A 12,257-nucleotide genomic window follows, 5' to 3' on the forward strand; every position below is an offset into this window, starting at 1 on the left:
TCCTGTGCTGAGACCTCCCCTGTTGCAGGGCTGACTGGCACCCATATGTGAGTCTCAATCAGCCTGAAGCACTCTTTTTGCTCCACCCTGGGGATTCGCTGAGACTCTGACCCATCTAATTTTCAGCCCTATCCAAGCTGTTTGCAGCAATTTTTCCATATGAATGGCTTCCCCTGACTCAGGCTTCAGACTTTGCTAAAGTCTCTCAAACAACCTGTAGCTGGTGACAGCATGCCCAAAACCTATCAATAAAAGGTGCAAGACCTGGCACTAGCACCAGACTGCCTTGCTTCATGGCTGGACTTCATGCTCTGCACAGCAGCTCTCTCACTGTAGGTGCAACTGGTCCTCACAGCCAGTTGGTCTGGAGGTCATCTCCTCCAGAGACACCAACAGCAATCAAGGCTCAACTACAAGACTGTGCACATAGCCCACACAGGGGCACACCTAGAGTTCTCTGCTCAGGTGACTGGGGAGGCTGAGCCACTGGGCCCTCCCGGACACCTACTACACAAGGCCACTCTACCAATTCCAGGAGACATAGCAGCTCTACCTAACATATAGAAACAAATACAGAGAAGCAACCAAAATGCGGAGACAAAGAAACATGTCACAAATGAAAGAAATGGAAGCAAGCAAACTACTGGACACAGAGTTTAAAACAATGGTTATAAGGTTACTCAAGGATCTTGATGAGACTTTTAAGGATCTTAGTGAGACTGGAAAGACATGAAAAAGGACCAATCAGAAATTAATCATACACTAACTGAAATAAAGAAAAATTAACAGGAATTCAATAGTAGAGTAGTGGATTTGGAGAATCAAATCAATGATTTGGAATATGAGGAAGCAAAAAGCACCCAATCTAAAGAGCAAAAAGAGAAAAGAGTGAAAAAAATATGTAGAAACTGTAAGGAGCCTCTGGGATAACTTCAAGAATACAAACATTTGCATTATGGGGGTGCCAGAAGGAGGAGAGAGAGAGCAAGATATTGAAAACCTATTTGAAGAATAATGACGGAAAACTTCCCTGGTGAAAGAAATAGATTTACAAGTCCAAGAAGCACAGAGAGTCCCAAATAAGAGGAACCCAAAGAGGCCCACCAAGACACATCATAATTAAAATGCCAAAGGTTAAAGATGAAGAGAGGATCTTAAAAGCATCAAGAGAAAAGCAGTTAGTTACCTATAAGGGAATGTCCATACAACTGTCAGCTGATTTCTCAACAGAAACTTTGCAGGTCAGAAGGGAGTGGCAAGAAATATTCAAAGTGATGAATAGAAGGACCTACAACCAAGACTACTCTACCCAGCAAAGCTCTCATTTAGAATTGAGGACCAGATAAAGAGCTTCACAAACAAGAAAAAGTTAATGGAGTTCATCACCACCAAACCAGTATTATCTGAATGTTGAGGGGTATTATTTAAGAACAACAAGAAGAGATTTAAAAAATATGAACAATAATATGGCAACAAATACATATCTATCAACATATCTATCAATTGAATTTAAAAATCAAAATGAACAATAAATCTAATTAACAAAATAAACTGGTGAATAGATCAGAATCAGAGGCATGGAAGCATGAAACAGACTGGGGAATCTCAGAGGGAAGGGGGCAAGGAGGTGGGAAGAGATTAACCAAAGATCTTACCTATGGACACAGATAGTAGGGTGGTGAAGGCCTGGGGTGGGGCAGGAATCAGGTGGAGGGGGTCAATGGGCAGGGGGAAGGAGGACAGCTGTAATACTCTTAGCAATAAAGATTTTAAGCAATTTTCATGTGTACAAGATTATAATTCAACATCTCTGTATTCTACTAGTATTATGTGCCCCCACACAAAGTCTAGTTTCCTTCTATTACCATATATTTTATTCTTTTCACCTACTTTGCTCCTCCTCCTTTCCCTTCTGGTAACCTCCCTCCTCTTGTTTGTAGTTAAGAGTTTGCTTTTGTTTATTTTTTCATTTGTTACTTTTTGTTTATATTTTACATAATCTACCAATATATCTATCAATCAAATCTAAAAATCAAAATGAACAAGAAATCTAATGAACAAATCTAATGAACAAAATAATGATGAATAAAACAGAATCAGAGGCATGGAAGCATGGAACAGATTTCAGGAATCTTATACACCTGAAATTATGAGTGAAATACGATTTTATCTGACATTTTCCATCTGACATTTCATTTAGCATAATACTCTTAAAATCCATCCATATTTCATCTTTTATATGGCTGAGTAGTATTCCATTACACACACACACACTGTAGGATTGTGTATACACACATATGTATATATCACATTTTCTTTATCCAGTCATCCACAATGGACACATAGATTGTTTCATGTGTTGGCTATTGTAAATAATGCTGAAATGAATATAGGGGCACATATATATTTACAAATACATTTTTTCATATTTGGGCAATAAATATCCAAGATATTGATTGCTTGGATAATATGGTAGATCTATTCTTAATTTTTGAGAAACCTTCATACTGTTTTTCAGAGTGGCTGCACTAATTTACATTCGCACCAACATGTAAGTTCCCTTTTCTCCAACACTTATTTCTTGTCTTTTTGATAACAGCCATTCTAATGGGTGTGAAATGGTATCTCATTGTGGTTTTGATTTTCATTTCCCTAATAACTGGTGATGTTGAACATCTTTTCATAGGTCTATTGACCATCTCTTTATGTCTTCCTTGGAAAAGTGTCTATTCAGGTTCTCTGCCCATTTTTTAATTGGATTGTTTTATTTTGTTGTTGTTGAGTAGTGTGAGTACTCAAAATGGACTGAAGACTTGAACATAAGACCTGAAGCAATAAACTACTCAGAAGAAAACATAGTCATTAAACTTATGGACTTTGATCCTAGAGGAACTTTTGTGAACTTGACCCCAAAGGCAAGGGAAGCAAAAGCAGAAATAAATGAATGGGATTACATCAAAAAGCTTCTGCACAGCAAAAGAAACTGTCAACAAAACAAAAAGACAACAAACCAAATGGAAGAAGTTATTTGCTCTCTTCTTTTTTGATTTGATGCTTTTCTGTAGTGGTATGCTTAGATTCTTTTCTCTCTTTATTTTTTAAAAATCCTACTAATACAATAAACAGGTGGCAAGGACTATGGTTAAGATAACACAGCAGATAACAGGGACCCGGGGAGTCCCCTTTGGCAACTGATCTGGGTATGCTTTTGATGACTGATTAATGAAGCTGCCATCCTTTCTGAGGAGCAGGCTAGGATAGCTCTGCTTTTCTGCAGGTGTGTTGAGAGATGGAAACCCTGAGAGAGACAGGGTTAGGCCACATCCCAACAGGGAAAGCAAAGGAGGCTTAAGCTTGGATGTCCTAAATGCCCCAGGTGTTACTCACACGTGCCCCTACCCCCACCCCCACCCCCGCTGAGGATCTGAATTGCCTTTCCAGGCCAAATCTTGACATCTCCCTGACCCAAAAGAAACACATTGCTTTACTTTTATGACTGAACTATTACGCGTTTTTATTGAAAAAGGAGAACATACTGCAGCTGTAGAGACCCAGCTTCCACAGTTCTGCAAACACGACTATAAATCACCCTTAGGCTTGTCATTCCCTTCTGTGAAAGCAAAACCACCCTAAGGAAATGTCCCCAGGAAGACTAATCTAGAAGATGCACCTTCTCTTGTACCCCACTAGGAAATACACAGCTAAAAAAGTGCTGGCAGAAGCTTGGAAATGAAGTGCCCTTGAGCAAAAAGTTCCAATGCCATTCAGTCCAGGGCATATGTCCCTGAGGCAGGAGCCTGCCACCAAGACCCAAGTAGCACAAAGTCCACCCCCGAGACTGGTTGCCAGTAGAACTAAAATCTTACAGTAACTGCCATTGCCAATGTCAAAGACAATAATCAGGCCTGTACTGTTGTGGGTGGTTTATGGGCAGCTGATCCCCCAGTGAAGGGCCAGAAGCTTCTCTCTGGAAAAGCGGGGGAGGGAAACATGGTTTGGAGGTCCAGCCATAGAGGATAACCAAGAGAGGATCCTCAACTGACCTCTCACTAACACAACTGGGGCTTGATTGAATGTGCCTAAGTCAAGAGCTCAAATGGCAGTTATAGTGAACACTCTATTTTTTACCTGTAGGACTGTAAAAAGGTTTCTATCCCAAGAGGATGAGTGCTTTGATTGTGTACAGGTGCAGTCACTACAGGTGCACGAATGTAAAAAAATTACTCCAGGGCACGGTCAGTCCTGGTGGGCGGCAAATGTTTGCATAAAGAAGCAAGAGATTGGAGCACCTGGAACAAGCCCTTTGGGAACCTGGATGAGAATAAGGTAAGGTCATCTGACCCCAATACGTAAGGAGGTGTCTTTACAGAAGACAGCTCACCTTGAATTTGGAAAAGTTGAAATTACTGAGCAAACAGAAGTTAAAATTTAGAAGGGGCAAAGTATAACTTCAGGTTTTCCAACTTCAGAATGTGCTGTGATGAAACCTGACAGGCCCTTAAAGGCCATGTCTCTCTTGATTAAAGCTGGTATTAGAAATTGGGTATAATTTCTCTTTTTAATGATCTACTGCCCAACTCAGTTCCCCTACCTGTGCTGAGCTCATTAAGCCTAATGTGCCTCAGCTGTGAGAAAATGCTGGCCTGAGGAGGGACACCCTGCACCTGTTACTTATAGGCGTCCTTGAGTGCTTAGCAAGGCCAGCATCCTCTTCCAAAGGTCAGAAAGTGAGACATCAGATGGTTCTATGACATGATTCAGATCACTCCTCAGAACTAGTAGTTGTTCTGTAGCTCGGAGCTACAACCATACTACCTTCTCTTTTGAAATAAGCCCAAACTCTGTGATGTCTCATACATTTAGAAAGTCTAAACTGTTCTTTGCATTTTGCAGGCTGCTCCCAGAAGCTGAGGACAGGCCCTAGGCAAGCACACAGCCTCCAGGATGCTGCCGCCTCTGGACTTCAAAGCACTGTGCCTGGGACCAGGCCAGGTAGGGGCAACAAGACTTCCCCTTTAAACCAGCTAGACACTATCAAGTGCATAGTAAAAGTATCTTCTACAAGATCTGAAATATGTGTATGTCCAACACCGTCATCGCCCTCCATTCCCTGGAGAGAGGCAATGCACCCAGCAGTGTGGCTGAGGCCGTGGGGTCCCGGCTATCCCCGCAGGTAGGTGCTGCCTGCAGGTTCCCGCCTGAGGGCATTGATGTGCGGGAGGGCTCCCGCTGTGGCCGCCAGCTTCTCACTGAGCTTCTGGTTCACCAGTTCCAGGTGGCGGCCGTTCTTCCGCGCCTGCCTCAGAGACCGCTTGACCTTCTTCACCCGGTCCCGGAGCTGCCTGTTCCGCTTCTCGAGCGTGGCCACCTTCTGCTGCAGTTTCTTGACGTGGTCCTCCTCCTCAAACAGGGCCTTTTGCACCGAGGAGCACATGAGCTGGGAAGATAGACACCATCGAGGGAGAGGCAGGTGAGCTCCAGGAAACAGGCCCAGGTCAGCCCGCGTGCCCAGCCACACAGACCCTAATATCACCCACAGCACTAACTCCAGCACAAGGACACCCCTCATGATTCCTTCCTCAGTTTCACCCTGTGGATCCCGTCCAGACCTCAAACATACACAGTACCCCTCCTGTGCTTTCTATACTTGCATTCCTTAGATAACCTTGTTTTACAAGGATATTCTAAATACTTACCATTCCTATCAAAAAAGAAAGTTTCAGTGAATCAAGAAGTAAAAGACCAAAACTAGAGGCAGAAAAATGCATAAAGAATATGGATGGATAGTTCACAGGGAAAGTATTGTAAACCTGTCTTAAACATGGGAAGGGCATCTTAGCCTCCTCCCTCATAATAAGATCAATGCAGATTAGAGCCACAATGAATTGCTATTGCATCAGACAGACCTCAGTCCCAGCTGTGGAGCCTGCAGTGGTCCATGAACTGGCTGCAGCCCCTCTCAGGCAAAGGACCTCAAAGCAGATATACAGACGGCCAACACGTATATGAAAAGATATGCAACATCACTAATCATCAAGGAAATAAAAATCAAAACTACAATGAGGTATCACCTCACTCATTAGAATGGCTATCATCAAAAACATAAGCGATAAGTTATGATACAGGATGGTGACATAGGAGAATTCCAAACTCTCCTCCCTCCATAGATGCACCAAATGTACAGCTACATACAGAACAGTTTCCTATAAAGAAACCCAATAACTAAATGAGTGACTCCTACTCATTGGGCAAATGGGAAGGAAAAAACCCCACATTGAAATGGGAGAGAGAGGCTGAGCCACAAGACTGTCATAAACCCCTGGTGTGGGGAAGGGAACTCACAACTCCATGCTTCTCCCTAAGGAGTGAAGGGTCTGAACCACATGAGGAGGGTAAATGTTCCAACTTTTACAATCTGCACCTGGGAGATGAATCCCCAAGGAAAGCCAGTGGGGCTTGTGTCCACAAGGCTACAGCGAGCTGAGAAACGGTTCTTACAGGGCTCCCACATGGACTCACCCACCCCAGGGCCAGCACCGAGGCAGCGGACTGAAGAGCACCCAGTCTTTCTGTGAAAGAGGCCTACTTGATTATCTTAAAGTAGCAGCCTGAGAGGCTTCTAATTAATTTCACACCTAGAGGCCTACTGCAAACTCCTCCAAACACTGTGGGCTCGGCCTCTGCCTTGCTCCAGATGATTGGTACCACCCAGAGAGGAGCTTGGGCATACACTGGGTTCCCCAGTGGTTGTGGCTGTGCCCAGGGGACACTCCTTGATCACTTGGTTCTGGTAGCCAGTGGGGCTCATGGTTGCAGATCCCATAGGACTGTAGAAAGTAGAGAACAGTTTTTAACTGGCTACCCCATTCGACTTAGTGGGGGCAATGTTGTAGGCCACAGATTAAAACTCTCTGTGATCTGACACAGTGAGAACCAACCCCAGGGCCTTTAAGCATATCAATAAACACGCACACTAAGAAGTCATGGATGACCTAGCTTCTCTTCCAAGATGCCCTTCAGAGTTGTTATGCCAGAAAAATGGAGAAGTATTATGGGGGGAATAACATATCTTTCAACATTTTGTTTATTGTGGATACTGCCCCTACACACCCACCTTTTACTGATCTTCATCTCACTATCAAAATAGTGTTTCTTCCTTCAAACACAGCACCTCTTTGATCCAACAACGGATCACCTTTTAAAGCCTACTACACCTGAGGAGGAACTTTACCCAGGCCATTGCTGCAACTGAGGAAGATACTGATGCAATTCTGGAAGGATTGTAACATCTATGACTGAATCAGCACCCTTGCTTGGGCTTGGAATGATGTGACCGAAGAGTGTATGAATGGCATCTGGAAGAAGATACTCAAGTGGTTCATCCAGGACTTCAAGGGATTTGCCAAGGATGAGGTGCGTGCAAAAATCAAAGCTGTGCCCTAACCGGTTTGGCTCAGTGGATAGAGTGTCAGCCTGCGGACTGAAAGGTCCCAGGTGTGATTCTGGCCAAGGGTATGTACCTTGGTTGTGGGCACATCCCCAGTGGGAGGTGTGCAAGAGGCAGCTGATCAATGTTTCTCTCTCATCGATGTTTCTAACTCTCTATCCCTCTCTCTTCCTCTCTGTAAAAAATCAATAAAATATATTTTTAAAAAATCAAAGCTGTGGGTTAGGATGACATTGAGGAGCTCCTATAGCTGGTCCCTGAGGAACTGACTCATGGGGAACAGGAAAGTATTGCTGAAGAAGAGGCAAAAGAAAAGGAAACTGCAGGAAAAGAAAAGAAAGAACCCTCAAGAGAACTCACAGTAGAGGGCTTGACAGAAGCTTTTGCAGTCCTCAGGAAGCTCCTTAAAAAGTTTGAAAACATGGACCCCCAACACCAAAAGGTTTTCATTAATAGAGAGGAATGTTCATGTTGCATCATCTATGATGAAAAAACCCAGCAAACCATCATGGACCTGTTTCCGAAAAGAGTGACACCTCCTTCCCGAGGTGTTTCAGAAGGCAGTGTTACCACCGGAGATGGCAGCTCCATGTTGTTGCCCCTGAAGACCTTCCAGTGGGACATGATGTGGAGCTGGGAGCCAGTGATATTGATGATCCTGACTGTGTGGGTCTAGGCCAGTGGTCGGCAAACTCATTAGTCAACAGCCAAATATCAACAGTATGACGACTGAAATTTCTTTTGAGAGCCAAATTTTTTAAACTTAAACTATATAGGTAGGTACATTGTTATTAACTTAATTAGGGTACTCCTAAGGCTTAGGAAGAGCTATACTCTAAGAGCCGCATGTGGCTCGCGAGCCGCAGTTTGCCAACCACTGGGCTAATGTGTGTATGATTTGTGTCTTAGTTTTTAACAAAAAAAGTTTTAATAGAAAAAAGCTCATAGAATAAAGATATAAAGAAAATATATTTTGTTAGTTCATACATGGAATAAATAATAGAAGAAACTGGTAAAAAAAGATATTTTTGTACAGCTACACAATGTCTTTGTGTTTTATGCTAAATATTATTACAAAAGAGCAAAGCAAAAAAGTTAAAATAAGCTAAGGTTTATTTGTTATACATTTAGTGTAACCTGTGTGTACAGTGATGTCCGAGGCCTTCACATTCACTCACCGCTCACCCAGAGCAACTTCCAGTCATGGTAAGTGCCCTATTAAGGTGTACCATTTCTTATCTTTTATACTGTACTTTTACTATATATTTTCTTTTTAAAAATATATTTTATTGATTTTTTTACAGAGAGGAAGTGAGAGGGATAGAGAGTTAGAAACATTGATCAGCTGCCTCCTACACACCCCCTGCAACCAAGGTACATGCCCTTGACTGGAATCGAACCTGGGACCCTTGAGTCCGCAGGCCAACGCTCTATCTACTGAGCCAAACCGGTTAGGGCTACAGCATCTTTTCTATGTTTAGATATGTATAGATACACAAATATTACTATTGTGTTACAATTGTCCACGGTATTCAATACAAAAACATGCTGTACAGATAGATGTAATGGACATATTGTCTGGGTGTGTAGTAGACTGTACTCTCTAGGTTTGTGTAAGTGCACTCCATGATGTTTGCACAATGATAAAATCACTAATAACATATTTCTCAGAATGTATCACTGTTCTTAAGTGATGCCTGACTGTAGTAAGGTGACAGCTTAATCACATATAAAGCCATTATGAAGGTTAAAAGATAAAAATAGTAAAAATAACTATATCTACAATAATTTGTTAATGAATACACAGGGTACAAAGATGTAAATTGTGACTTCAAAAACAAAATAAAATGTGTGTTGGGGGGATAAAAAGAGCATTTAAATGTGTTTGAAAATAAGTTGGTATAAACTTAACATAGACATAAATATAAGTTGTTTTAAACAAGTCTTAATAAATTTAAGAAGATTGAAATTATATTAAGCATCTTTTCTACCCACAATAGTATGAAACTAGAAATCAAGTAGGAGAACATCATTCCAAAATGGCAGCAGAGTAAGTGGAGGCTACACTGGCATGATCCTAGGACCAAACTGGAACTACAACTAAAATACAGAAAGATCATCCTGAATGATCAACTGAAGACTAGCTAGAGAGAACCCTGATAAGCAAGGATGGAAAGTGGAGAGTGCATAGAGACTGGTAGGAAGTGCAGAGGCACAAAAGGGCTGCCTGAGCTCCCACAGACAGCAGCTGAAGTTCCAAAGAGATACCTCAGTTGGGGGGAGGGAGGAGGAAGAGGGAGGAGGGTTTCTACTGAGAACTCTGGGGCCTAAATCCCAAGCTGGGCTCCCCAGTCCAAAAAAAGCAGCAGGAGTGCTATCTGCCAGGGAGAGATGGCTGGAAATGCAGGCACAATCTTAAGGGCAACACACAAAATTTCATGTGCAGCCACTCACCTTGGGCTCTGGCAGAGGGAGGGCAGAATGGACTGGAGCTGTGTGAGCAGAAGCCAGGGTTGTGGGCTCTAGGGTTAGAGCTCAGAAGGCAGACACTCCATTTCCTGTGCTGAGTCATTCTCTCATACTGCAGAGCAGTGGTCACCAACCAGTGGTCCATGGACCACTTGTGGTCCGTGAGGTCCGAACAGTTGGCAACTGCTGCTGCAGAGGAAATGTTTCTCTGGCCTCTACAATCCAGGTAGCAAAAAGGGGTGATTGGCACACCCTAGTGAAACCCCCTTGCCCCTATGGAGTTTCTGAGGCCCATTTAGTGACTGAGAATAACAGTCACCCTGTAGGCAGAAGCAGTTGTACACCCTGTTGGAAAAACTCTCGCCCCACCCTGTGGTTGATATCTGAGAATAATCAAGACTGAACAATAATCAGACTGCAGGCAGAGGCAGATCTTTAGAGGCTTTGAGTCTTTACCTGGTCTAATTCGGGGCCCGGCGCTAGGAAAAGCAGACCTTGGTGCAAATCTTGGTCCTTTCTAAAGGCATCTATCCCAGCAGGGGGAGCCATAAGCTGTGGATTGCTGATAGTTCCAAACAGGGTACTCAGGGTCAGTCAGAAACAGCATCTGGCATTGTCCAATATTAGAAATTGGGAGTGATAGCAGATCTACCTAATACACAGACATAAACCCAAATAGCAGCAAAATGGAGAGGCAAAAAAGCCCAAAATGAAAGGACAAGAGAATTCTCCAGAAGAACTAAATGAAATGAAAATATGAAATTTATCAGATATAGAGTTCAGAATAATAATGGCAAAAATGCTCAACAGCATGAGAAAAGATATAGCAACTATGAAAAAAAGACAAGTCAGAAATTGACAGCACTAAAAAAGAACATATTGGACCCAGGTGGCATGGCTCAGTGGTTGAGCATTGATCACTCAGAGAACAACAAAAATTTAAAAATAGAACAGCTTAAGGGAACTGTGGGATACTGTGCAATGTAACAATATTCACATCATAGGAGTACCAGGAGGGGAAGAAAGTCACTCTGAGAAGGCACCAAAAAAATAATCTGTGGTCTTCTGAAATGTCGTGAAAGTGAAAATTAGCCTAATAGCTGATCTCTGGACAACAAAGACCCAGATAGCCACTGGGAGCAAGATCAGATGATAATATGCTCTGTGGGGAAGGTCTTAGCCCAGTCCTGAGCTCTGAGAACAAAAGTGGTAAGAAGTCCATCTTAAACAGTACTACTTAAACAGTACTACTGGGATGGCTTCATTTGACAATGGAAGGGGGCACCCAGAGCCATGGGGCCACTGACCCAGCCACATCCATGGCTCTGGGACCCAGAATGGGGCTGGCACCCAGCATCTTTGGCTCTAGTTGTCTACCGATTTCATCAGCACTTGCTCTGCTTTTCTAAAGAGGCCACAAAGAAACAAATAACAAGAATCAGACCCATTAGACTGGCTACACTCCTGAATGTTCTGGGAATATGATCCCCGCCTTTGAAAAAACAGTATCTTCTGCAATTTCATGAGGGCAAGAGAATGCATCATCATTGTAGAGGATTTAGAAAATTATTTGACAAAACCAAGATGGCGGCATAGGTTAATGCCGGAGATTGCTGCCTCGAACAACCAATTCAAATTACACCTAAAAGACAGAACGGACATCATCCAGAACCACAGGAGGGCTGGCTGAGTAGAAATTCTGCAACTAGGAGGAAAGAGAATATCATACCCAGACTCAGAGGAGGCGCAGTGCTGAAGTGAAATATTCAGGTGGGGAGTGCGCGCGGAGTGGGCAGGCGGCGGAGGGTGCGGTTGGTGTTTTCAATCGGGAGGGAGCTTCAGACTCTGAGCTCCAAATCTCTAGGGACCCAGACTCAAACGGGAGAAGCAGGACTGTCTGGCTTCGATCGGAACTCGAAGGCAGCTTTCTCTCCGAGGTTTGCAGCGGTTGCTGGGACTTGGTGAGGCAGAGCCCCTAGGGACGGAACTGGGAGCCGCCATAACTGCTCTCTGCCCGCCCTGTTTGATCCCGTGCGACCCGCCCTGCCCAAGTCCTGCGCAGAGCCTTTTGCCGGATAGCCTCAGGCAAACGCTAGATTAGCACCGCCCTAGAGATCCAGCACAGACTCTCTCCCACTGCAGACACAGCTGACTCTCATAGCCAGTTAGCCTGGAAGTCAAATCACCCCCGACAACAATCAAGGCTTAACTACAACAAGACTGCGCACAAAGACCACTAGGGAGTGCACCAAGAAAGCATAAAAATGCGGAGGCAAAGAAACATGACAGAAATGGAGGATACAGAGCTCAAAATCACACTTTTAAGGTCTTTCAATAAGTT

The 12,257-nt window shown here is 43.5% G+C and overlaps 1 protein-coding gene across 1 annotated transcript in view; it reads right to left on the reverse strand.

Moving 5' to 3' along the window:
- Positions 1-3,488: 3,488 nt before the first annotated feature.
- Positions 3,489-12,257, reverse strand: part of CCDC3 (coiled-coil domain containing 3) — a 146,511-nt gene continuing 137,742 nt past the window's right edge. The window contains exon 4 of the mRNA XM_006776180.2: positions 3,489-5,437. Within this exon, the coding sequence (XP_006776243.1) occupies positions 5,162-5,437 (276 nt within the window). The 3' untranslated portion in view covers positions 3,489-5,161. The remainder of the gene's footprint in view (positions 5,438-12,257) is intronic.

Source organism: Myotis davidii, unplaced genomic scaffold, assembly GCF_000327345.1.
Source record: "Myotis davidii unplaced genomic scaffold, ASM32734v1 scaffold749, whole genome shotgun sequence".
In the NCBI taxonomy this organism is placed as follows: Eukaryota; Metazoa; Chordata; class Mammalia; order Chiroptera; family Vespertilionidae; genus Myotis; species Myotis davidii.